The sequence below is a fragment of the Mauremys mutica genome, chromosome 18 (assembly GCF_020497125.1).
Source record: "Mauremys mutica isolate MM-2020 ecotype Southern chromosome 18, ASM2049712v1, whole genome shotgun sequence".
In the NCBI taxonomy this organism is placed as follows: Eukaryota; Metazoa; Chordata; order Testudines; family Geoemydidae; genus Mauremys; species Mauremys mutica.
In genome coordinates, this window is record NC_059089.1 from 26976389 (window position 1) to 27004211 (window position 27823).

Here is a 27823-nt window from a genome sequence, read left to right on the forward strand (position 1 = left end):
CACTGAACTAAATAGGATTTTCACAAAGCGCATAAGCCAACATTACGGTATCAGCCACAGTTAGCTATTCAAGAAATGTGTGCAAATCCAAGTTAAGGCCTCTTTGGTAATCTAGTAATAGTACAACATGATGCAGGGGTCGGCAGCCTTTCAGAAGTGGTGGGCCGAGTCTTCATTTATTCACTCTAATTTAAGGTTTCGCGTGCCAGTCATATATTTTAAAATTTTTAGAAGGTGTCTTTCTATAAGTCTATAATATAACCAAACTATTGTATATAAAGTAAATAAGGTTTTTTAAATGTTTAAGAAGCTTCATTTAAAATTAAATTAAAATGCAGAGCCCCCTGGGCTGGTGGCCAGGACCCGGGCAGTGTGAGAGGCACTGAATATCTCACGTGTCGCCTTCAGCACGTGTGCCATAGGTTGCCTACCCCTGACATGCCATGCAGAACATACGAGTAGTTCAGATCACAAGCAAGCCCAGCATTCCCACCTGTCTTGAGGGCAGGGGACTAGACTAGAAGACCTTGAGGTCCCTTCCAGTCCTACAGTTCTATGATTCTATGACATGAGAGCAAGACTAAGCATAATAAAAGCAAGAGCAAGCAAGCATAATAAAGAGCATATGCAGCCCTCAGGGGCATTAATGGAGCTAGCAACTCCACCTCTGTGGGACCAAATGCCCCACTGATTCAGCAGCACCCTAAAGACACTGTATGGAATGGCACTGATAAGCTGTGGTAGGAGACATCAACCAGAGGGAGGGAAGCCATTAGCCATGCAAGGAGCTCTGGAAGACCTTCCTCTCCTGATCCCAAAATAATCAAAAGGCATCTACTGCCAAAGGAGAGTTAGACATTTCATGAAGTATAAGACTTGTAATATAATCTGCATCCCATTGATACCTACTAGAGTACTGCTCCTGCACTAATCCTTTTCTGGAAGGGAACAAGAACATTTACATCTAATACTTACTAGGGGGTGGATCATGTTCTGTGGAAGACTCTCGACAAAATCCTACAAAGGGAAAAAATAAGTATCAGCACTGAATGTTTTGTTTTTGTCTTGTAAAACTTCTTACTTCCACCATGAAAAGGTTGAGCAATCCACCTCCGCTTTTAACAGTTTAAACGATTATGCATGTACAACATTAAACCAGATATAAGTAATAGTTGCAGAAGCATTACACCTTCTAGAATCCAGATAGACAATGCTACTGTAACTCAACTTTATACATGAAGATCCAGCTGCTGAATCACATCAAGTATCAAATAGTGATGCTTAGAGGACATATTACACCATATTTAGGCTACATATCAGTTATACATTTAGACAGCCATACTTCATATTAAACACAGTGAAATACTATTTATTGGGAATATTACATATATAATGCATCTGTGCAGATTTGCAAGATAACTGAGGGGGCCACAAGGTTTCCTCTGCCGATTCGAGTACGTGACAATTTAACCTGTCCCCATAGTCATAGTCCAGTGACAGCCACTGGCAACGTGCTGTTACAATAAGCTCAGATTGTGTGTCTGGTACATAGCAGAACTACACATCTTGTTAGAACTGCTGTTATGTATCTGAACACAGACCTGCTAAAGCATGCATGTCTGTAGTCCCACAAGAGTACACATCAGGGATTATGCAACCCTTCTCCTCAATTGTTTTCCAGAAAGATAAGGAGTGAGATACTTCTCCCCATGAAATTTCTTCTTTGATTAAATTGCCACATGCTGAGAGGCAGATGGGGAATAATTTACAAGTTCAAGTCATTGTTTATCTCCACTCTTAGTCAATAAACATATTAATGGGGAGGAGGGAAGAGAAGAGGGAGTTCTGAAGAGTAGAACTCGACATGATGACAAAAATGTTTTCTCTTCTGTGAATTTTCTCCATAGATGACTCAATAATGTAATGCAGGCTATTTTTTGTAGATCTCATTTTAGCCTCCTCCTACCTCATCATGCTCTAAAACTTAAACGCTAGTGTCCTCAAGCAACATGTCAAAAAGAATAAGAGCAGTGCTGCTAAGTCTTGTTTAAATCATGTGGGAAGTCCTAAGGATTTCTCATACAAGTTTCCATAATCCATCTTTTAATCTCCTATCCAAAACCATTACTTTATTTCCCTGGATAATTATTTATTCTTTAAACATAACAAGGCACATATGCCACAATGAAAAGCTTACAATAAGATAGGACACAATTTAGTCTCCACTATAACATCTAGCAAGACCTAGTTCTTTCATAGTAGCCTTTAGATGTTACTATTGTTTGCTTTTTCAAAAATTCTAGTACTTTACAAAGTTTCAACCAAGTCAGTCAGATCGTGCTAAAAGCCATGCTCCACTGAAAAACACTTAATTTGGGATAAAAATTCAATATTCTGCAACCAAAATATCTCAATGGTGCTAAAACGTTCCCAGAATCAACACAGCCACCTAACTAGTTTATTGCAAATCAGTGACACCATTATCTGTTAAATGGACTCCCTGAGGCAAGTCTCATATACGCACTCTTCTACAGCTTTCCAATAACACTGGAACCCTTCCTACTTTATTGTTGGTCTTCCCAACACAAGTCTTTCAGGCTTCTATTGTTAAAGGGAGAAGCTTGCATTAAGTGTTCAGCCACCCTGGTATGGGGATTGTGTGATAGACAAGGAGAAGTATCAAGGGAAATCCAATTGTTGTCACCACCTACCTCTCTGCCTACTTTCCACCATGTTTACAAATGGTATTAGCTCCTGCCGTGTGCAATTCCAAAAGCACTTTGTCTTTGTGGCTCATTCCATCCACATCTGCCTTCTGCTATTATCTCATGTTTGTAGGATGCCATCTCTGTCATTAGCTTTTGTTTTAGATATGGTGACACCATTCTAAAACAGTCTTTGGATGACAAAACACTTGAAATCATTCAAAGCAGAAGTAAAAGCATCATGTTTTAAAGTAATTTTTCCAGCTGTACCTGTTAATCATTTTCCCCCACACTAATTTAATCTAAATTTCCAAATAATTTTTTTAAACTGCCACTTTTAAAAACTTGGGGAAAGAATTTCATAGTAAATTTAGCACACACTGCTGCTCCAAATAGAGAAAAATCTGTTATAAGTGCAGTTCTATTCGGAACCGTGATTATTTAAAAAAATAGCATAGTGATCTATGTTTTTCCTCAGTGATTTCTTTATCAAATACAGACAAGTTTAAAAAGATGTTTTTTCTAACTCAGTTTTCAAGCTTGGGTTGTTTTTTTAAAGCTTAAATTTTATAATACTGAAGTGATTGTAACATCAAGTGTTGCTAAAACAAATCTTTCCATAATTCATCTCACTGTAGCTGAATTACCTATAAAGGAAGACAGAAAGATGGTTGAAAACATATAGAAATGCTGTTTGTTTCTCTAAAAACATGTTTAAAAAGACTAAAAGTTCAATTCTTGTTTATTATAGCTTGGCTGATACATCACAACAGATGAAAGGCAGTTCTGGAGGGTTATGCGCTCTGGATACTTGCCTAGCCCCCACAAGTGTGAAAGAGGATTAAGTGCACCAGTGAGAATAGACCCCCTTTTGTACACAGATATAGTATGACATGGGTACAATTCATTTCAAGAGACATCCACTTACTCTGGGTAATCAGCTGAAACATATGACTAAAGAAAAATATAAACTCCACATTTACAATACATTTTTCCATCAACACTTACAGAAAGAACATGCTTACATAACATACTGTCACTTATTTCTTGCGAAAGACATCCACAGAATCCAATGAACTAAAAAGGTTAAAAGGGGCCCTATTAGTTCTGCACTGAGCATTCTATAATTCTTTACGTCTGCCTTGGGAGCTCCTGCACCTTTATATCCTGGCAAATTAAATTTAACCATTATTCATTGAGTTCAGCACTGATGCTCCAATCATCTCCCCCAACTCCACCGTGACATCTGGGGCACTTCTGACCCAGCACACGCCAAACAGCAGCTACCATTCAACCGTTACACACCAGTGAACAAGAACATATGCTTATAAAGGGAAGTCTGTGAATAGCCAGAACCAGAGGACACTCTTGGACAAAGGCCCACATAAAAATGGATTGTCATTAAGCCTAAAAGTTTTTTTATTTACTGTGTGTGATAGGAGATGGCTCAAGCATCCTGAGAAACTAAGTCCTATTAATAGCTTGAAACAAGAGGCATTACAGAATGGCAGTGTCCTCAAAAAGACAAGGAGGCAGTTTAACAAGAGGCAGGGAATATTTATTTGTATTATTCATGGTGGGCAACTGAGACTGGCATACTACCTGGGCATACAGTAAGAGGGGGAAAAAAAAGTATCTTTTCATTCAGGGATACATTCAAAGCTTCCAGCAATTAAGTCTGTAAGATGCTCGTTTGCAAAGCATCTACATGCAGCACAAAACTATACTACCTCTGATTAAAAATCTAGAGAAGAGCCAACCAGTCTAAATACTCAGACAATTTCAAACTAATCCAGCAGAGCCACCCATCAACACAAATGGTCAATCTCCCACTGGTACCAAGAATCAGAAAAAAAAAAAAGATGTAAACTAAACCAAAAAAAATCCTCCCTCCTCCCCCTAGATAAAGCGGTCAGAAGTAATCTAGCTAAAATAAAAGTGACTTCCAACATGCGCTAAACAAAGAACTCTGGTGCACCTCCAGGTCTCTATATGGAAGGAGTCTTGACCCCAGTTCAGCCCTTACTGAACATGGAGATATCAGAGAACTAAGGGTAAGTCTACTATGCAGATGGGAGCAACCCCCTGCCCAGTTAGACTCTAGCAGGGCTCAAGCTAGTTCGCTAAAAATAGTAGTGTGGATGTTGAGACTCTGGCCCAGAGTCAGGTTTAGCCACCAAAGCTCAGGCCCAGAGGGTTGGGTCAGTGAGCTTGAGAGCCCAAGCTGCTACCCAAGTCACATCAACACTGCTATTTTTAGCACACTAGCTCAAGCCCTGCTAGTGCACGTCTGTCTACCTGTGCTGCAAGGCTTGCTCCCACCTGCAATGCAGAAATACCCTGACTGAGCCAAGCAACTGTAACTACTAAGCAAAAATGGAGGAACTCTCAAGTAACCAGGCCTAATGAGTTATAATGGGATTCAGTAATACTACTTAACTCCCTGAACATACCCTGACACACTGCAAGCTGCATAGCTTGCACCTGGTGGGCATTACAGATTCCCTTGCTCCCATCTGAAGAACAGAGCAGTTATATTCTGCAACTGTCATGTGACCTACCCAGAATTTAAAAATATCTATATAAATAAAAATAAAAGTATTTGTTCTCCAAGTAAAAGCCCCTTTTGATAGTCTCCCTGACACTCAGTGCCCACTATCTTAGACAATTGCCTGTTACACCCCTCAGCACCAGGTACAGTACTATTAACCTGTGTAATAATAGCACAAGCTACTCTGTAGCAAGGAGAAATTAGAAAGATTCTTTCAGATCTAGTGACAAATTTTCATTCAAAGACAAGGAAAGAACTTCACCCGTAATTGATAAGAGCCACTACTCACTATTACTTCAAATAGACAGATTGCTGTAGAAGAGGAGCCCAGAGCTTTGGAAACTCATTAGCAGAGAAACAAGACAATGGGATCAGTTTCTCTCCTCCTGCTGTTCTCAGACCTTATCAATGGGCTCCCCTCTAAGTATCAATGGGTTAACCCTCACGTAGCCACCTCGTTTTTACATGCAGTGCCTCAATATAGAACATATGTTGAAGTATGAACTGAAAACCCTGTAATTCTATTTTTTTTTAATCAAATGAATTTATACTTCAGCTGCATCCATTTTGAATGCAAGATGCTCTCTGGGTTAAGTGGGTTATTAGAAATAAATGTAGGCACACTAATCCTTCCAATTTCCTGGTTAGTCATTAATGCCTATAGCACTGTACCCATCTCCTTGTTTCAAGCTAAGGAAATGCATTGTATGGCAACAAAGACATACCACATCTTTAACCTTTCACCCTAAAGGCTTTCAAGTCAAAAACAGAATAACTTAATCATACATATGAAATAATCCCAGGGGAGATTTTTGTTCTTTCGTTTTAAAGATTATAAAAACCTGACAAGTAGTACTAGAGCAGCAACCAAACATGCTTAAAGTCATTTTCTGTTTTTTTTTTTTGTTGTTGTTTTTAAAAAAAGATCAGTTGTGTTTCAGCTTTTATTTATCCTGGAAATCACAAGCTATATAATTACATTCATATCAGAAGTAAATGTCATCCACAGCAAATTTGCCTCTGCTGGTAAATAGAAGCCAGTCTGTAGTTCAACACCCCAAATGTACATTAGAGAAGACTTCTCAGACAGCATCGCTTCTCACCTGAAAAAGAAGTGAGGATCTACGGGTAAAATATAGGGTCATCTACGAAATATTTTGCATTTACTGAATATAGAAACTTTCACTATGTGATCTCAAAGCACTATCACATTAATGAATTAAGCCCCAAACACCACAGCAGGGTAAACTTAGGCATGGAGACTCATCTATGGTCACACAGCCAGTCTGACAGAACTTGAAACAGAGCCCACATCTTCTGGTTCCCACTCGTGTGCTATAAGCGCAAGACTATCTTCCCTCCCATTTAAAAAAAAAAATAGGAACTAGACTCCAAAATCTGAAATGCAAAATCCTTTCCCTTGGTACACAGAACAAACCCTCCCATTAAGCCCAGAGCAATGATGATTTTGACAACTGGAAAAGAAATCTCACTCAAACTTCATAGAATTTTATACTCCGCTATGGAACACAGACATGATTTTAAATTCAAGGAATCTTTCAAATATTGAGATCCCAGTGTTTACTGGGTCTCAAATATTTAAGGTTCTATTTTAAAAAAATATATCTTATTGTGCCTATGCCAAGAATTTAAAGTAACTACTAATGCTGTCATTTCTAAAAACAAATCCTTCCATCAGTTTTATATCTATTTTAATCCCTTACTAATGGAAATATCTTGAACTGGTATTGCTGCTGCTTTGACTTCCCCCCACCCCCACACACACTTCCTGCCCACATATGGTGCAGAAACCCTTATTAATTCATCACTCAGTACTACCATTAAGATATTTCCTCTTTATGAAGCTGTAGCATGCATTTGAAAATTGACCTTTTTAGTTCCATCTTTCAGGCTTCGAACCAGGCAGCAATTGAAGTAAATGGGCATAGGCATATTCATTAATTGCTACGTATACCCAGAATACATTTTCAAATATTATACAGGCGAGTCTCATCTTACACGGGGGTTCCGTTCTGCAGTTAGCACATAAAGCGAAAACCGTGTATAGTCAAAATTACATTGAGTTGAATGGCGGGTGGAATCGCCCACACTACAGGTACAGTATTAAAATTGTTATTTTTCCTCTTTTGGGGGGTTTTCTGTTTTGTTTTTGCCAACCGTGTAAAGCTGAAATCGCGCATGTTAAATGCGCGTAAGATGCGACAGACCTGTACTTCTGATTAGTAATGAAGCACTCTTAGCTTAGCCAATTACAGTCAGTGGAAAAACTCCCATTGAAGTCAACGGACTTTGGATCAAGTTCATACATTTTTGTTGTATCTGAAAGGCCAAAATTGGCTTTATAACCCAAAAGTGGTGGATAATTCCAAGAGAGTTTAGTCAGTTTCAAGCAGTGGTTTATCTTTCAATCATTTTGTTTACTTTATCTTGTAAAATGCTATGGAACAACTATGGGTAATCCTGTCTTTGTGTTTATTCTCTGCACTCAACATTGTAGGAGGAGTGGGAGAGAGTTATTCCACAGTCCACATTTGTTCTGATTTTTTCTTCCTGATAACCAACTCAAATGCTTTGGAGCCTTTTACTTTACAGTTCAAGGATGGAATCACACACTCAGATGCAATTTCCTCTCCTAATTTGTTCCTTAAAAAGGAGTCAGATTAATCACTCTACAAGAACAAAATGAGAAGACTTTCTTCCCACTGAACCACTCACTCCTTCACTCTTCATCACTGTCACATTTCACAGATGGCCTGCGTTCCGCTTCACCAACAATGTAGTTCCAAGGCTTGTCATCTGAGCATAGGCCCAACTACCCCTCCTCTGAGGGACTGCTCTGACCACAAATTGTGTCCAAACCTAAGACATCTTTCTTTACTTACCAAAAAAACCCACCACATAACCTTAATCCTGCTGTGATCTCTCATTTATAAGCCTGAGTAAGGAAAAAAGACGGTTACTCACCGTAGTAACTGTTGTTCTTCGAGATGTGTTGCTCCTATGCATTCCAGTTAGGTGTGCGCGCCGCGCGTGCACGGCTCTTCGGAAGATTTTTACCCTAGCAACTCTGGCGGGCCGGCTGGGCGCCCCCTGGAGTGGCGCCGCTATAGCGCAGGATATATACCCCAGCCGGCCCGTCCGCTCCTCAGTTCCTTCTTGCCGGCTACTCCGACAGTGGGGAAGGAGGGCGGGTCTGGAATGGATAGGAGCAACACATCTCAAAGAACAGTTACTACGGTGAGTAACCGTCTTTTCTTCTTCGAGTGATTGCTCCTATGCATTCCAGTTAGGTGATTCCCAAGCCTTACGTAGGCGGTGGGGTCGGAGTTAGATGTTACAGAACGCAACCGCTAAGCCAGAGGCTGCAACAGCTCTGGACTCCCGGACCAATGAGGCAAAGGTGTGGACCGAGGACCAGGTAGGTGTACAAGAAAGGGAATGCGAGCCAGGAAGGCAGCTGAGAAGCGTGAGCCCTGGCGGAATGTGCAGCAAGGAGGCTCTATGGCACATGGGCCGAAACAGAAGAGGTGCAGATGCACAACGTCATTGAAGATGAAATCCTCTAGGAGGAGACAGGTATGCCCTTCGTCCGGTATGCCGGTACGATGAAGGTTTTGGGGGGCGTTACGAGAGGGCTCAGTCCGCTAGATATAGATTGCGGACGCCCTGCAGATGTCGAAGGAGGGCAACCGTTGCTCTCCTTGCACAGAGAATGGCTTCGGAAAGAAGACCGGAAGGAAGATATCCTGGTGGATATAAAAGGCCGACACCTCCTTGGGGAGGCAGGTCGGACGTGGTAATAACTGCCCTTGTCCTTGAGGAACACAGTATCCCTTGGGCCTATTGTGAGAGTCTGAAGCTCGGAGACTCGTGTGGCCGCAGGAAAGACTACAGGAAACTGCCTTGCAGGACAGTTATATCAATGAGCATGTTGACATTGGCTCGAATAGGGCAGTCACAAAACTGGTTAGAACCAGATTGAAGAGCCAGGTTTATGGCGGGGCCCCACTTGGGGGGGGGGGAGTGTATAAACGCTCCAAGCCCTGAGGAACCAGATGGAATGGAGCGGGACCTCGGCGGGAGAAACATTGCGCGTTTCGGAGCAGCATGAGAAACGCTTCCACTCGGCAGATACTTTAACCGAATGGACGAATTTTCTACCACCCCGGAGAATCCCGTAGAACCGAGGCCGAACAACGTAACTCGGATCGGTTTAGCCACGCAGGAGTCCTGTTGTGAGGTGCAGGGATTACAGGACCGGGTGGTGAAGGTTGTCGTGATTCCGCGTCATGGGGTCTGTGCCAAGAGGGATGCTACCGACAGGTGTAGCAACATGGTGTGCCAGTGCTGCCCAGGTTACACTGGAGCGAACCTGATCAGGGGCGCTCTGTCCCTGCGGAGTTTGAGCAGGACCTTGTGAACCAGCGGGGACAGTGGACAGCGTACGGCAGATGGCTGATCCATGGCCTCAGGAAAATCCTCCAAGACCGAGCCTGGGGAGAGGCCTTGGAACGAGGAGAATTTCTCTCCCTCTTTCCGTTCTCGTGAAAGCGAGGAGGGCTATGCGGGGGAAGACCCACTTCTGGAAAACGGAATAGATAAAGACGGGAGGAAACCACCACTTGTGAGACAGGAAGGATCTGCTGAGACGATCCGCCAGCTGAATCGCCTGGTACACAAGGCAGACTGCTCTCAGCTCTCGGACATTGATGTGTAAGGCCAGCTCTTGCGCTGACCGAAGGCCGTGAGTGCGAAACTACACCAGGTGCACACCCAGCCGAGAGATGGGCTGTCTGTCATGAGGGACCCCGAGGGGTGAATGAAACCGCATCCCCGGATACACCGGGGAGGACGCCGACTCCCGGTCGAGGGAGCCTAGGCTGCTCGGGGGAAACGAGACAACCATGAGTATGCCATCTCTGCCCGGGTGGCACCCCCAGGTGAGCCACGATTGAAGTGAACAGAGGCAAAGCCTGGTATGTTTAGTTGCAAACGTGTAGACAGCCATGTGACTCAGGAAACCGAGGCAAGAGCGAGCCCAAGTTGGCGGGAAGGTCCGTAGACCTTGTACAATTGTTACCCTTGCCTGAAACCAAGGCTGAAGTAAGCAGGCTCTGGCGAGTCTGGAGTCCAGGACAGCCCCAATGAATTCCCTTCCCTATATGGGAATCAGAGTGGATTTTACTATTGATCATCAGGCCTAGACACAGGAAAAGGTTCGTGTCGATGCCCACATGACTGGTACTTTGGGCCCGGGGGTTCTTCGAATGAGCTACTCGTCTAGACACGGAGAACGTGTATCAGACGGTGGCGAAGAAAGGCGGCGATTACAGCCATGCACCTTGAATACCCCTGGGCTGTATAGAGGCCAACCGGGAGGGCCGTATACTGGGAATAACGATGGTAGGCCCCAAACCGAGGGTACCTTCTGTGTGGAAGAGAAATGGCAACGTGAAAAACACGCGCCCTTCATATCGAGGGCGGCGTACCAGTCTCCGGGATCCCAGGATGGGATGACGGTCGCCCTGGGTACCATGCGGAACTCATCTGCATCGTGACTTGTTGAGTTCCTGCAGGCCTAGGATAGGTCTGAGACCTCCCTTCGCTTAGGGGAATAGGTTTCGCCCTTAGGTACCTCTTGTATAGCTCCGATGAGGAGGAGCTTCCGCACCTCTTGCCAGAGGAATCGCTCGTGAGAGGGGTCCTTAGGAGGGGCGAGGATGGGTAGGCTTTTGCCCCATTGGTGGTCAGAAGGACCCTAATTCTGGCTCCTTTGGGGTGCGGATTGATGGCCACGACCGTGTAAGCCACGCCCGCTGGCCATGTCCTGACCTTGTCATGGCGCAGGGTAAGAGCGGAGGTTGGGGACGGAAGCGTCGGCGCTGAATTACCGGCATGTGCATGCCGAGAGAGAGAGAGAGAGACCCTGCTGCCCTTTAGGTTCTGCAGCCTAGGGCCAGTGTTGTCAGAGAACAGGCCTGTGCCACTGAAGGGCAAGATCTGTATAGCGTGCCGCAGCTGCGAGGGAAGGCTCAATAACTGGAGTCCTGAAACGCGCCGCGTGGCAACACCCGAGGCCAGAGTCATGGCAGCGGAGTCAGCTGCGTCCAACGAGGCCTGGAGGGAAGCTCTCTCCAGCTCCGTCCTTTGCTGCAGGAGGGCATCGAACTCTTGACGGGAGTTCCGAAGAACCGACTCTGTAAATTTGCCCACCGCCACCCACAGTAGCGGATAAGCAGGGCTTGCTGGTTCGCTACACGAAGTTGCAGGGCCCCCTCCGGGTACATCTTATGGCCCACTAAGACCACACGCCCAGCCTCTTTGGATTTAGGGGCTGGTCGCATTTCGATTAGAGGAGGACCGGAGGGGTATGTTCCTGCCCTCGCCTCATCTGGGGAGGAGGAAGAAGAAAGGCCCGGGACAAGCGGGTCCTGTGTGGGCTCGAGCTCCTGGACGACCTCCTGATCCGGTGGGATCTGGGAGCCCGGTGCCGAACCGGGGGTTGCTCTGTACCGGTTGGACGGGGACGACTAATTGTCACCTCTGGCACCCAGAGCTCGGAGAGAGATGGGATCATCGGTACGCCTCTGGCGTGGTAGTACACCCACGGCGTCCAGAATGACCACTGATAGGTCTCCTGGAAGATTCTGGAGGGCACATCGGAAAACAGAGTGCTACGCATATGAAGTGTCCACACGGGACGACACTGATGCGTGGCTGGATGGCCCTGGAGGAGCTGAAAGCTCTTGGTAGAGTCTCCGTCTGTAACTGACGTCGCTCGATGCGGCACCGGGGATCGGTACCGGTAGACAGACCGGTACCGAGAACGGGACCTGCCACCGAAGCTGTGCCAGGCGGTCGACCGAGGGTGCGAGGCTCGATGATCAGGAGTGGCTACGGGCGTCCCGGTGTCTGGGGCAGTGCCGGGAGCTGGATCGGTGCTGAGTGTCCCGGACCAGCGAACGGGATGCTGACCGGTGCCGCGAGTACTACTGGTACCAACATGAAGAACGGTGCCGAGACTGTGAGCGGCGTCGAGACCTAGATCGGTGACGGGACCGAGAACATCTGCGGAACTGCGACCCTGAACAGTGCCGCTGTGCGGTGCCGAGGCAGGGTGGTCTGATCAAGGCAGGCTTGCCCATCGACTATGTAACCCCCACCGGCGGTGCCGGGGGTTGAGGCAGCGTAGATGCTGTCATTGCAATCAGCCCCCTCGCCGTGGACACTGTCTCCGGCGTGGAGGGAATAGTGAGCTCGACCATAGCTGGCACCCCGGATGCAGCTTCATAGCGAGCTCGACCACGGTCCGTACCGGGGAGCTTTCCAGCACCGGACTCGACGGCTCTTGCCTGGCCAGAGTAACTCTTCATCCTCCAGGAGAGAGGTCCATGCCGAGGGTACGTCGGAGTCAGCGACAGTGGTGCCAGGAGGCCTTGGCGGCACCGGCGGTCCGGTGCCGAGGGAGCGCGCCGTGAAAACTAACTAGCGCTCGGCGCCGAGAGCGGAGGAGCAAGAGCTGCCTCCCTCAGGAGCTGTTTAAAACGAAAGCCCCACTCCCCTCTGTTCACGGATTAAGGGCCTCACAAATGCAGCACTTATCTGTGAGGTAAGATCCCTCGAGGCACTTAGGAGAAGATCTCTTGTCGGCAGCGGCTTGTGGCCGGCCGAGCATTAGAAAACCCTGTGGACCGGGCATCGGACCCGGCCCTGGGTGAGGGGAAGGGGATAAACCCCAACCCCTGTAAAATAAATACACTATACTATTCTACAAACAAACAGAGTTAACTACAACTATAAACAGAACGAGAGAAAACTACGAGTAGCTAGGGAAGTGGAGGTCAGCTGAGCTGTGCTCCACTGTTCCAACGGCCGTCATGGGCGGAAAGAAGGAACTGAGGAGCGGACGGGCCGGCTGGGGTATATATCCTGCGCTATAGCGGCGCCACTCCAGGGGGCGCCCAGCCGGCCCGCCGGAGTTGCTAGGGTAAAAATCTTCCGAAGAGCCGTGCACGCGCGGCGCGCACACCTAACTGGAATGCATAGGAGCAATCACTCGAAGAAGAAACTAACATTGTGCTATGAAAGAGGTGGGCAATGTCAAAGAATGAGCCTTAATGGAAAAATTAGAAAGTATGAAGAGACAAGAATCAAGACAGTCTTTTGAAACATACATGCCTTTATTTAAATGACTCTTGGCTATGAGAACTTCAGTCATAACTGATTCAAAATGAAATGCAGATGGATTAGCCTGTATTCTATTTTACTTAAGTTATAGCTTAGTTTTTATATGAACTTTACTTTGTAAACATTTCACAAAGGAACTCTCCTTCCATTCTGTCAGTCTACTCCCCCACCTAGTCAAAATATGTATCCAACATAATTCTCTTTAGCAGAGCAAGTCGGCCATATCTAGCCCTCAAGTCCATCAATTAAAGCACTAGGCTCACATTGCACAACTTGTTTCTTTCACTTCATTTACTGTAATTTTAGTCCTCAAATCATCTAAGGGCAGGATCTAGAATTGGAGTTACTCAAGACAGAACAAAATATAGTGCGTGGAGAAACAGCCCATCAAGTTCTAGACTGTCCTCTGACCAATCCCATGATGGGGAGTGGGAAAGCAGGTTAATATGTACGTTGCAAAGCCCACATTTCTATATAAAGGAGAGGACAACTACAACCCTTTTGAAGAGAAGAGTGGCCTTTTAAGAACAGATAAATCAAAATTATTTTGCAAAACCAAAAGGTTTAATATATTCCTTTCAAGCCTTATTCCATAGTACTGAGTATGGAAAAGTTCTTAGCATCTATAGTCCAAAATACCATCTATATGCCTTTGTGTAGAAAGATATGACCTACATAAAAACATTGTTAGTCAGACGTTCTACCTAGTAAATGTCAGTATAGTAACTTTGTAGCAAAACATTCACATTCTTATTCACTTTAAATATTTATTATGAAGAGTTAAAACTCCAAGGAGCAACTGTTGCTCTTTACTATTCAGTATATCCCATAAAAAAGCTATAGAAAAAAGCTCCAACTCCCAAGTGAGAGTTTTAAAATTTGCCATCTTTTGGCATGTATGCACACACTTGGGCTCTGTCCCAGAAGATAAAAACATTTTCATTTAGAAAGTTATCGATGCTGGATGGTAACATCTCATAATTGAGTACACAATTAGTTTTAAATCAAATCATTTAGGTTATTCAAAAGCAGAGGTTCTCAAACTGGGGGTCGGGACCCCTCAGGGGGTCACGAGATTATTACGAGAGGGTTGTGAGCTGTCAACCTCCACCCCAAACCCTGCTTTGCTTCAGCATTTATAATGGTGTTAAATATATTAACAAGTGTTTTTAATTTATAAGGGGTGGGGTGTCACACTCAGAGGCTTGCAATGTAAAAGGGGTCACCAGTAAAAAAAGTTTGAGAGCCACTGTTCAAAAGCTTGCCAGATTTTTTCCTTGCTGTTTATTCTAATTAATTGTTGGAGGTACTCTACTTTTAAGAACCATCAAAAACAGTAAATGCAATATAAAATGAAATCTAAAATTAGGCTGGTAAGCCTTTCACATAGAAAAATGTCAGTGGGAATATTCCTCTTTAAATAACCATCCATATTTGGTGTTGCATCAATACATATTTCCATTGACCCTTAACAGTGAATATAATACTAATTTGATCTGTTACTGTGACTAAAAAATGAATCAAGGATAATAAAAACAAAAATCAAAACAGACTTTATACTCCAGATAACATCTGTTTCCGAAATTGCTCAAGCAGGAAGACAATCTAACTTTCAGAATATAATCTAATCAAGAGCCACAGGAAGGTTTATGATGCACTTACAATTATTTTAACAGAAATGCTGTAGGTATATGCAGCATCAACACTATTCAGCACATTGGACACATGATTTAGAGCATTTTAATAAGTGCTGGGAACCAAAGAAGAAGAAACCTTGCTGGATTTCTTAAAACAAAGCTCATCTGAAAACTGCTACATTAAGGCAGGAGGTTGTTAAAGCTTAAGTACAAATCCTGAACTCCTTAGATCCTTGTTTCAGCAGGGCAACCTAGGAGCAATCCTATAGCAACTATGCATGGAAGAAAGTGGCTAGTAAGGAAACAGTCTAATTTAAAGCTTACAAGTGAGACAGCAAGTTTTCATGGGAGCACTGGTTACAGTTCAATACTTAGAGGTAAAATGCAATTTGCCCCTAAGATAGGATTCAACCACTTTATGTATGAAGACTACAGAGTACCCTCTCCAAAATTATAGCTCTTAGAGTACAAAATGAATTTTCTGGGAATTTACAAGTAAAACTTTCATTATATATAAAACTCACCAAAATACCATGCATTGGCTATATTTGAAGTTGAGACTTTTTTGTTTAAGGATCAATGGTCATCTCTGGTTGCTAGTCTTCATAAATTAGATTTTCTTCATAAGCAACTGACATTTCAAAATGACTGCCATTTTCTCTTGTTCTCAATAGGATTGATGCTACAAATGCAGGATTCCCTCTTTCAAACAAGCCACCACTTATTACTCGCAATAAGGGTGAAGCCAAAACCCACTTAGTGAAGATGCAGTCATGTGATACCACTGGGGTGGGAGGAATGAAAATATGTATTTGTGCCTGTATCTGTAATTTGCACTCCATGCATCTGAAGAAGTGGGTTTTTTGCCCACAAAAGCTTATGCCCAAATAAATCTTTTAGTCTTTAAGGTGCCACCGGACTGCTCAAAGTTATTTTAATCTAAGATGGGGCTAAACATTTATGCACTAATCACAGTTGAACATGTTATTGCATGGCATCACTACAGAGTGAAGTTTAATGTTGTTGGGGTCCCTTAACTGTGTTTCCATACTTTGACTACATTTGTCCTTAAATTTAATCTTAAATCTGAATTTCCTGTGTTTGTAAGGCTTGTTTTTAAGACCTAAAACATCCATGCAATGTTTTTATCCTTAATTTATTGATCTATACTCAACTTAAACTACATTGAATAGTAGTTTTTAATCTGGGAATAGTTATAGATTATGAGGGGTAACTGACAATTTTTAGAAAGTGACATGGAAAAAATGTACATTAGCACCATCTACTTTGAAGGACAGCTGTCAAGTGAGGATGTGCTTGCTAGATATTTAATGTTTCTATACTTATTATATGGATAATATTACATGCTGTTATTATTTTGAGTCAATTATAGCGTGTCTACTGCTCAATACTAACATTAGAGATGTACATTTAGTATGTTACAGTACCATTAAGGCTAGGCTTTGTTTTAAACTTATGACTGCCTGCTAGTTTAGCAGGAAAATACAAACTTTTGTTTTAAAAGAACATATTTGCTTGCTTTCATATCCAAGATATTGCTCTGATCTGGATCCTCAACACTAACAGAATCCTGAAAAATACGACTGCTTTTGAGACAAACAAATCTCCTTATTGTAGATAGAAAGTGATCTTTATTTCCTTTAAATTTTTACTTTGAAGTGCTATCCAACTCATGTCCTATGGGCTAAACCTGGCACCCCATGACAAATTCAGATTTTGCAGAATACAAAATTTAAATGTATAGAGTGCTTCTGGCAGCAAAGAACCATCAAAATGTGAACTGACATAATGACACAATAGCAATTATCCTTTTGTGCCCTCCTCGTACTCACTTGTCTCCACAAGTAGTGCTGAATGCAACACAAAGGGCATATTCTGCCCCACTGTCTGTTCAAGCCTCCCGTTGTCACTTGGCTCAGTGCGTTTGGTAGGAGGCTGGCTCACAGTATATTACAGAATTTATATTCCCTCCACTACTATGCTTTCATTAGATACCAAGTATAGTGACAGGCTCATTCAAAATACTTCATTATGTGTACTGCAGTTGCACATAGGGGCTTCAAGTATGGACCAGGGCCTCATTGTACTAGGCACTGTATATACATGTGACAAAGATGGTTCTTACCCTTGCCCAGAGAGATGACAATCTAAGAGCCTGTTTACACACAGAAGTTGCACCAGTTAACAAAAGTGAGTAACTAAACAGGTATAATTTGTGTGCGTGAACTCTCATTAACATGAGTCTTATTGGATTTGTTTTGTGTCTGTAAGTTTACCAGGGCAAGCTAATCCAGTATAACAGTCAACACACAGTTGTTCCATTTAACAATATTTGTATTAAAAACATTAGTCAAAATGGTACAACTGTTTGTGTGGATAGGCCTAAGTAACCTACATAAACAGAATGAAAGGGCTTTTCTATTCCATGGCCTAGAACCCTTTTACCAGGTGGTCTTTCCCTTTCCATTACTGCTGGTCCTCCATCTGTTATTCTGCACTCAAATCCCACTGGTAACATTAAACAAACACTGCATCTACCCCTTTTTGTAAAACCAGGAACAGCAAGAAGTTCCTTCTCAACAAGATTTGATTCAAGTTTAACATGATTTTAGCCAAAGGACTGAATGCTTCAAGGAATTGGAAATGGGAGCCATTTCTCTCAAAATAGGCTGCCTCCATCCCAGCCTCAGGTCAGCAGCAACCGATGGCTGTTCAGCACTGTACATGAAATGAATCAATGGTTTCATTCCAATTTCTGGTCACCTTTTGTTAAACATGAGTCGATTAAGGAAGGTAAGGCCCTATCAGCATGACACTGACACCCAGCACTGACATTTCTCATCTAATGCAGAAGCATGTACGAGCTGGATAGGGAAGGACAGCAGTTGGCTCAATTTGAGCAAGATGGAAGCGATGTTGGTTGGTATCTATTTATAGCTACATCCAACAGTGGATAAGCATATTAGCCTGAGGCTTCTGCTAAAATGATCAGCAGTGAAATGGTTGATGACATTTAATGTCATCATTAGATTGAGTTAGCCTTCAGTTGTGACAAAAGAGCTTCCTGTAATGTTCTCAAAATAATGTTCTTTACAGTCAAATAATCATGCCTTTAAAAAACCCCACTCATTTTACAACTCAATGTCTTCAAAAACTGATTCAAATATTAATCAAAAACTCATCCCTCTGCAAAGATGCTGGTGCCTTTGCCCTTAGTTTTCCAACTCAGATCAAAATTGCCTAAAATAAGTAACCAGTAGTTAATACTTTCACTGATCTATCAACATTAATGTAATTTTCCTTTCACTTTGTTTTTCACTAGTACCTCTTCCAGTGTGTCCCGAACAAAGTCTCCTGCTTTCACATATCACTCATCCTTTAGCAGCTGTAGCCTGTAAGTTATGTTTATTCGACAACTAACTTGGTTTCCAAATCATGTTTCCTGTGAGTCTGCACTTTCACAATCACCACACAAGAGTAAACAAAACAGGAAGTGAAGTGTAGCTGGCATATAGTTTTAATCAATTTTTGTGTGTGGCCCCCACCACCACACCCCCCTTCGGTCTCTCTTTCAATGAGTGATAACTTTGGCAGATGAATTTTGTTTGTGAAACTTTTGTAGATAACACTACAGAATCAGCACACAGACATAAGAATTTTATAAAGCCAATTTGAAGCAAAAATATGTGCATGTTAGACAAAGTCTGACCCACTCTGAAGGCCCCACAGAACTCCAATTCACTACTTTACCCTTTTCACAGTGCTACAGTATGCATCTTGTCCCACCATACAGGCTCATCATATGTTGCTCACTTTAGTGTGGTTACATAGCTCTTGCACTCTAAAAAGAAACACCCCACTGTGATACAGATTGACTTCTCCTTCCTTAGGCTAGAGCCGGGCAGTCAGAAAGCTGATCTTTTACCTACTCAGACTAAGGACTGCATACAACAGTTTCCCCTCTACAGTATAATGCAGTAGAGACCAACATGTACAATTTGCTGCATGAAGGTAAGTATTTTAGGAACGAGCTCCTGTCTGATGGCATTACTGCTACGTAGCCTCAATGAATTTGTGACAAAGCAAGCTTCGGGATATCCGTGACAGTTTTGCTTTACTTGTGGGTTTGATATGTTATCATATTACCATGAATTGTCTTCTCAGAAGAATCTCTGATGCAGTTTTTTGACTGAATGTTAGTTCATTCAAAATTCACCATCCAACTAATCTCAAATCAATGAGATTGCTAAAAAGGGATTTTGACCAATAAACATAAAACGTAAACTGGAACAACAAACCTTAACTACACAAAATCACTTCAGAAAAAGTGATTAAGAGAGACTATGGGGGGGGGGGTAAAGTAATATATTTTATTGGGACAACTTCTGCAGGTGAAAGGTACAAACTTGCGAGCTTCACAGTGCTCTTCATTAAAAGAGACTGACATTTCTATTGCCAAGGCTCAGCAGTGGAGGGCTAACAAGTTATTCCCTTGCAATTTACAACAACTCCATGTGGCTTGCACAGATTCTAAGCCAGAGAAGGAAAGAAAAACAGTTTTGCCAAAAGGTATTTATCGGGGGGGGGGGGGGGTTTCTTCTCACCTACATTTCTAAAACATTAAATCAAAGGCTTCTCCCAAAGGACGTTAGCACAAAAGGCAGTCTCAATTCAACTCTCTTTTTAAAAAGGGCTTTCCTTGCAGTCCATGAAATAATTTTTAATCTTAAGGGAATCTCTTTTACAAGTATCTATCTTCATTTCTCATCTTCCATATTAGAAGATTCAGGCACAAAGTATGTTTCTTCACTATGTCTTTACATCACTGTTTAATTTACATCCTGTCCTGACCACTGATTTGTATCATTTAACTTTGAAGTGTTGTGATTTTTGTAAAGTGCCTACAAAAGTTAATCTGCCATTTGTGTATAAGCATACCTGGAAGCCTTTTTCTAGTGAGTTTACTGATAAAAAATAAGAAATGAGAGTTACAATATAATATATTGTTTTTGAAATTGGCCATTTGCAAGAAAAAAATTAACTGTATAATTTCAACATTATGCTGGTCTTCTGTGTGACAACGACTCAAAGTGGCTATTACATTAGGTTAAAAATTGTCCCAGTTAAAAAAAAAAGGAAATGGGATGGCATGGTTCAGTTTTTGGACAGAAAGTGAAACTAGAAAGATTAAGGCAGTCTGAATCAAATACTACCTCATACTGATTCTTACTGTATAGAAATGAAAGGTATTACTATGAGATAATCTTGATGGATACATGACAGTAACAGACAAAAATGTACTGTCTTGCTGTTTTGAGACCCCAGGCTATATTCTGACTCTGTGGAAGAGTAGACAAGATATTTAGAATTAACTAGTTTTGGATGAAAAATGGGTTTGTTTTTTATCTATTGTAGACAATCCTGATCTCTGAATAATTTTTATTCCCATTTTTCCTTGAATTGCCTTTTTTTATAAAAATGAAGAAAAAATATAGATACATCTAAGTCCACCCATCTTAAACATTAGAAACCATGTTGACTGGCAAGTTAATATTCAGCTCTAATACACATTAATTCAAATCTTAGATGGAGGAACTTCCGCAAGACCAGAAAAAAACTAAAAATTCATCGTCCTAAAATTCTACAAACTGGTTCCAGAAGTCAAAACACTAAAAAAGCCATAGACAAGAAAGCTGATGCACTAAATCCATACACACCCCCACCCACCCCTTGGGTTCGGGGAAATACAAAACAAATGCCACAATGACATAGGGAGTAAGAGGCAATTACTATTAAAGAGTAAAAGGAGAACACCAGGGAATGTTAGGTACAAGGAACAAGTCACTAATATTCATTAACCATGGGCTGCCCCACGTAGCCACCACACTGCTAACATCTGCTAATCCTCATGAAGATTCAACTGCACAAATATTATCTCCAGGTAATATGGAGATGAGGGATTTAGAAGCATACTATACTATTCAAATCACTTAAGTGTCTTTTGCACTGTTTAACAAAAAAAATTTACAAAAAGGAGGTACATGTAACAAGTTCACCATGCACTGCATTGCATTACACTTTGCATACAAAGAACCTTACATCCAAGGACTGAAATCACTTGATATAGAATATTAAATGTAGAAAACACTGGGTCTTCGACCCAAAGGAGTTTACACTAACAGAATACACGAAACAGTTCAGAAACATTTAGAACTTCATAAAGGAAGTAGGGGGAAGTAATTTGTAGGAAACAAAAGAAGGAACTTGATCCATGGAAATGGGAAAAAGCTGTTCTCAGTATAGGTAGTGTATGAGAGAAGGTGTAAAGTGGGAGAAAACCAAAGTAGCAATTATAGAAGATATGTAGAAAGAAGTGAAACAGGAAGATGAAGTGACGGCAGAGCTCTTCAGCGCACTGAAAATAGGGGTGCAGAGCTTGAACTTTATGCTTAGAGTGAAGTCAGCTTAGAAAAAACAAACTCAGCTTCAACACCTCTCGTGGGGAAGACCACCACCATTCTACAGTTGGGGAAATTGAGCCACAGAGATTAAAGTGGTTTAGTCAAGATCATGGAGTACGATAAAGCCAGGGGCGGCTCTAGCCATTTCGCCGCCCCAAGCACGGCGGCACGCCGCGGGGGGCGCTCTGTTGGTTGCCGGTCCTGCGGACATGCCTGCGGAGGGTCCGCTGGTCCCGCGGCTCCGGTGGACCTCCCGCAGACGTGCCTGCGGATGCTCCACCGGAGCCACGGGACCAGCGAACCCTCCGCAGGCATGCCTGCGGGAGGTCCACCGGAGCCACCTGCCGCCCTTCTGGGAGCGGCAGAGCGCACCCTGCAGCATGCCGCCCCAAGCACGCGCTTGGCATGCTGGGGTCTGGAGCCGCCCCTAGATAAAGCCAGGAACAAAAATCAAATATCAGCTTCCATTGCTCTAACCCTCAGACTACACGTTTTATTAAGTAACAAAGCAGTAAGATCCATGATTTAGTAACCTGATGAAGTAATAATTTCTGGAAAATATTTACAGGCCCAATGACTTCCTAGTGTTCAGTGGCAAGACTAATCTTTCTGCTCCATGTTTTATCTGACTGAGACGATCTCTGTAACATATTGCTTTAAAATATTTGCATAGTGGTAGAGATACAAATTGGGAGTCAAGACTCCCAATTTTTATTCCCAGCAGACCCACAGATTTATACCCTAGATAAATGACAGTTTCAGCACTTTTCTTTTCTTTTCTTTTTTTTAAACAAAGAAAAGTGGAGACCTCCATCTGTATATTTCAGCCAAGTTTTCAGAAGTGACTGCTTTACCATGGATGCCCCCATTTTTAGGAGGCGTAATCCAAGACATTTTGGGCTTGAGTTTCAGCAGTGTCACCCACCCTCAGTGCCTAGTCAACTAGAATTGTGGGTGCTCTCTACTTCCAATCACCAAGCCAATGGTGTCCCAAGTTAGGCTCCCAAACCTAGAGGCCAAGGTTGAAAATTTAACCTTAATGTTTATGAAGCATTTCACCAATGCAAAGTACTGTTTAGCAAAGTAAGACCATCAATTTCATGCAGTTAAAACCCCATTATCCTCCTCAGCTCTTTATTCATATATTTTAGATTTCATTAATTTTTACACCCTCTAATCATCCAGGGCCAGTTCTACATTTCACACACACACACACACACACACACACACACAGAGCACGCCTCTACAGTAAAGACTTACAGTTCCTCTACCTTCCTGCTTTCTCTTCTGAGCCAATTTATTCAGCCAACTTGATTACTTGCTTTGTAGACAGAAGAACCAAGCAAGTAGTATCCTTCAGAGCTGCTGCTACTTCGCAAGCTGACCACAAGGAATTAAGTCCAATACACTACCATCCAATCGGCAGCAGGTTCCTCTTCAATGCACACCACAACAAAACCAGGAAAACCAGCATAAAAAAATCCCTTCGAACTCACCTTTGCATGGCATGTTGTATTGTATTTAACAACCTGTTGTCATTTGCTAGCATGGACTTAACCAGTTAGGCTGTTCTCTGCAACTAGAAATCAGTTGTAGGCATCAAGTCTACTAGCTGAAACATGGCAGTAGGAAATGGACTGAGTTTCTCTTCACTAGCAAGCATGTCTTGTGGCAAAAGTCACATAGGACACAAAGCATAGCTTACCAGGCAGAGAAAATAATTCAGTCTTTGAACATAGTGGACAGCTCATGATTACAAGAGTTAGGGTATGTCTACACTTAAAATGCTGCAGTGGCACAGCTGCACTGCTGCAGTTGTGCCACTTCAGCGTAGACACTATCTCTGCCCATTGGCGGGCTTCCCCCCATCAGCATAGGTAATCCACCTCCTCAAGAGATGGCAGCTAGGTTAACAGAAAAATTTACACTGGGGGTGGGTCACTATAACTAAGTTTCTCAGTGGTGTAGCTATACCAAAGTAAATTCATAGCATAGACAAGGTTTAAGACGCTTGACTCTTCACAACACTATCAAAAATGGAGTCTCCCCTATTTTAAAGCTAGTAACGTTAAAAATTGGGACCTTTAAAAACATAAAACACTCAAGTTACTTAACCTAAATATATCATCCTGCAGTACAGCAAACAGCAAAAAAGTTTACCAGACTGCTGCTTACTTGGTGGCCTTTGCAATGACAGATTATATGCTCAAATTGCAAAAATAAAGATCAAGAGTAAAAACTAATAGTGTTTTTTTTTAAATTGGGCATGTTAACATGCCATTAGGTTGATGGAAGAGAAAGGAGTTTAACATATTGCTCCTTACTGTCTCAAAATTATCCCAAATACACCTCTACCCCATTTTAACGCTGGCCCGGCCCACCAGGGGCTTTCCCTACACAAGCGGCATCCCACCTTTGGGAAACACTGCCCTAGACTATTGCCAACTATTTTTGTTTTCAAAAATATTCATTTCCACAGTTACCACAGATATGACAAGAGTAATTTTGGTTTGATTTTTACTGCCTCTAAGCTATGAAATATTAATCTTGAAATTCAAGTTCAATTGTCTAAGTCCTGTCCATCATTTCATAATTGCATTCTCATGACACATTACTCAGTTAGAACTGTATGTGCACATATGCCAAAAATATTCTTATTCTCTATACTGAAAATCCATCTTAACAGCTAATCTAGCCATATATGTATTTAACATATACATGTATTACACTATGTGCTTTCTAGCTCATCCTTCGGCAATTTATCATCTTTATGATGCTGTGGGACAAGGGTTATCTCCTCTATTGACAGACAAGCCTAGTTCTTACAGAGACAATTTGAAGACTCCTAATCATCAGTAAGATAATAGTTCAAGGCTCAGCCTGAACAATGAAGTGTGGGATCCAATATGAACATTAACAGACGTAATGCTCTTTACCTATTTGCTTCCTTTAGTATGAAACAGAAGTGATTTTAAACTGGGGGGGGCCGCGGGGAAAATTAGCTTCTGCAAATAAACATTCCAAAGTATAGAAGAAAGCCACAGAACTGGGACAGTTTGTTTTCAGAGTAACAGATCAGGTCTAAGAACACTATCTATGCTAGAAAATTAAGTCCACTTATGTACGTCACTCAAGGGTGTGAAAAATCCACACCCGAGTGGTGTAATTAAACCAACCTAACCCTCAGCAAAGACAGTCCCAGGTTAACGGAAGACCTAACTACTGCCTCTTGGGGAGGTGAATTACTTACCGGTAGGTGATGGGAGAACCCCTCCCTTCAACACAAGTGGTATCTATACTGAAGCAATGCAACTGTGACACTATAGCATTTCAAGCTTAGACAAGCCCGTACAGTTTTCATACATACAAATACTATTTAAATGTTCATCACTATCGTGGTAGTTTTATTTTCTAGTAAAAAAAAAAAAAAACACAAGTTACTCCCTATTTTAAAAAGTCTATTAAAACAGATTGGTTCCTCCCTGAATGCAAACTTAATATTTCTCATTTTTAAATGCAAGTTTTTAAAAGGGAACTTATTTCCAGTCAGGTAAGACTGGAACAAGCAATTTTACAATCTTTGGTTCTGAATTCCACACAAACTATTCTACTTTTCCAGTCGTTTTAAAAGAAATGGCTTGCAATCGTTCTGTGCTGCTCTTTTGTGCTTTAATGGAATGTCTTATTAATTATTTCTGATCTTCAGTGTTCACCCAAGGCTACCACTTAATATTTTAGCAAACAGTGTAGTACATAATTCTACCTAACCTCTTCTGCAATGAACAAAAACCATAAATTTACTTCAAGACAGCTTTTGTAGTTTGGTTGGATTCAAGGTCATTTTAAGGCTTTTAATTACTAACTAGGATTTGGGATTTTGCCCTCAGTATTTTGAAAGAAAACACAGCTGGCTTGCTCACTATTAAATATGTTAAATATCTGCACTGTCAACAGCCAAGGACAGTTATTTTTAATAGGAAACAAGAGTTGCACCTCTTAACTTATTCCTTTTTACATAGTTGACTAAAATATTGTCAATTACATGTGCAGACACACTGTAGTTTAGAATACTAACTAGATATCTACATGTGTAAAACATTGTCTTAGACTACAGTCTGAAGATCTGCCAGAATTCTGCAGCTTAGTCTATTAACATTCTGTATTTTTTAATTAAGCTTTCCTCTTACAATTATGCATTGCTAATGTAAGACTCTTTAATAAAGCTCTGTTGAGAAAATACCCTGTGACAGCTTCTAATGTCTTTATTACAAAAAACACATTCCTCCCCAACTAATACACCTCTACGCCAATAGAACGCTGTCCTCAGGAGCCAAAAAAATCTTACCGTGTTATAGGTGAAACTGCGTTATATCGAACTTGCTTTGATCCACCGGAGTGCACAGCCCTGCCCGCCTGGAGGGCTGCTTTACCGCATTGTATCAAAATTTGTGTTATATCGGGTCGAGTTATATCGGGGTAGAGGTGCATTGAGTATATCTGACTATGACTATGCCCTTGGGTGTTTTATGGTAGTGAACAGAAGTGAGCCCAGAACATTGTATGCTAAGCAAATGCATTCAATGTCCTACTTCAATTGCCAAAAAAAAAACTATGCTCATCTTTTCCACAAAGACTGCACAGTGGGTTTTTTTGCGAGCCCAGTAGCAGCAGCTGATGCTATCTGCCAAGAGAGAAGCTTGAGTATGAAGTCAGTTGAGGTCTCCTGTTCTCCAGGCTGCCAGACCAATAAATAATAATAATCTCTTGTCCTTACCATCCACTACTTGACACTACACAGAGAGAGAAAGACCAACCTCAGAGCAGCCCATGTGTTCTGCTCTCCCAATTGGAGAGAAGGCTCTGCTGGCCACTATTGCAAGTGTGGAGAGGTGGAGTGGGAGGAAAAGAAAAAGAGGAACAAAAGGCACCTACACATGTAGGCTTAGACCATTTCGTTCTCCTCACCAGGCCTCCTACCAGATGAAAAATCTGTCATTTTCCTGACCATTTAGTGCCCTATTCTGGGCAGAGGTCCTTTCAGAGTGGCTACTACATTTCTTTCCCCCCCCCTCACCCCCCACCCTTTTTTTTTTTTTTAAGAGAATACTCAAGAGTGATGTAGTGGAAGGAAAACAAGTTATAATAAAAAGGGTACCAACACATTCTGAGTAGCCAAAACTGTTCACTTAGTGTAGTACGTAATATTCAAACTAAATACACCTTCAACCAGAGAACAGCACCGAATCCTTACTATAGGCCTAAACACCAAGAAACCCCTCATCTCTAAAAGCAAACTGTCAACTGAAGCCCTTCTCTCTGCCACCATTTAAACTCACTGGGCCAAATTCAGACCCAGCATGAACAGGTGTAACTCCGTAAACATGTCTGAATTAGGCCCAGTAGCCTCAAAGTTTCCTTGCAAACAAAACTCGCTGAACAACACACTCTGCAGAGACCCCAGGAACTCATTTCTCCAACCAATGAATTCTAGTAATTGACTAGGCAGTTATTTCTAGTAGTAAATACCAGCGTCACATTCCTGTCTGTTTTTATTGTAGACATTTGTGTACGAGAACAAAATTATAAGCCACTCACTCATTAAAACTTGTAGCATTTTATCTGAACTCTTTTCCAATAACCTCTTACCTGCTTGTAGCAATCTTGCACAATATAACATACTGCACATATTGACAGTGACTGACTAGTTATAACTGTGCATCCTAGATACAAAACTTTAAAAACAATCTTGATTTTTTAAGACTGTATTCTCTTGTTTATAGCTAGAATGTAAGTGTTGGGGTTCAGTTCTGCCCTATTGTTGCCAATATACATTGAGATATAAATTATTCTTAAGTCATAAGAACCCCCACTGCATGGTGTTGAAACAGGAGTAGAATTCTCCATTCTCTTATGACAAAAAAGCACATGTATATTGAAAGTTAGATGCAATTAAAAAAAACCACACACACGGGAGAAAAACAAACCAAAAAAATCCAAACATTTTATATTGCAGGAAAATGCAAATATATCACATATCAGCAACAGAGTTCTACAGGGAGAATAAACTCCGGATCAGACTAAAACCTGTTCTAAAGATGTCAAAGTTCTTAACTTAACGCAAGTTTTATATATGGAATGCTAAATAATTTTATTCATTAAAAAATCCTTTACACCAAGAGCTATATGCAAGTCTTTAGTTCTCAATAAGCACCAAGACAGCTACCTTTCTGACTCACTATC

At 42.0% G+C, this 27823-nt stretch overlaps 1 protein-coding gene across 4 annotated transcripts in view; it reads right to left on the reverse strand.

The window, feature by feature from the left end:
• NR6A1 (nuclear receptor subfamily 6 group A member 1) overlaps nt 1–27823 on the reverse strand; it is a 192944-nt gene that overhangs the window by 152785 nt on the left and 12336 nt on the right. For 2 of the 4 annotated variants that reach the window (XM_044992926.1, XM_044992925.1), the window contains exon 2: nt 976–1017. The exons of the other annotated variants lie outside the window; for them this stretch is intronic. In XM_044992926.1, coding sequence (XP_044848861.1) covers nt 976–1017 — 42 coding nt within the window. The remainder of the gene's footprint in view (nt 1–975; nt 1018–27823) is intronic. 4 annotated transcript variants of the gene reach the window in all.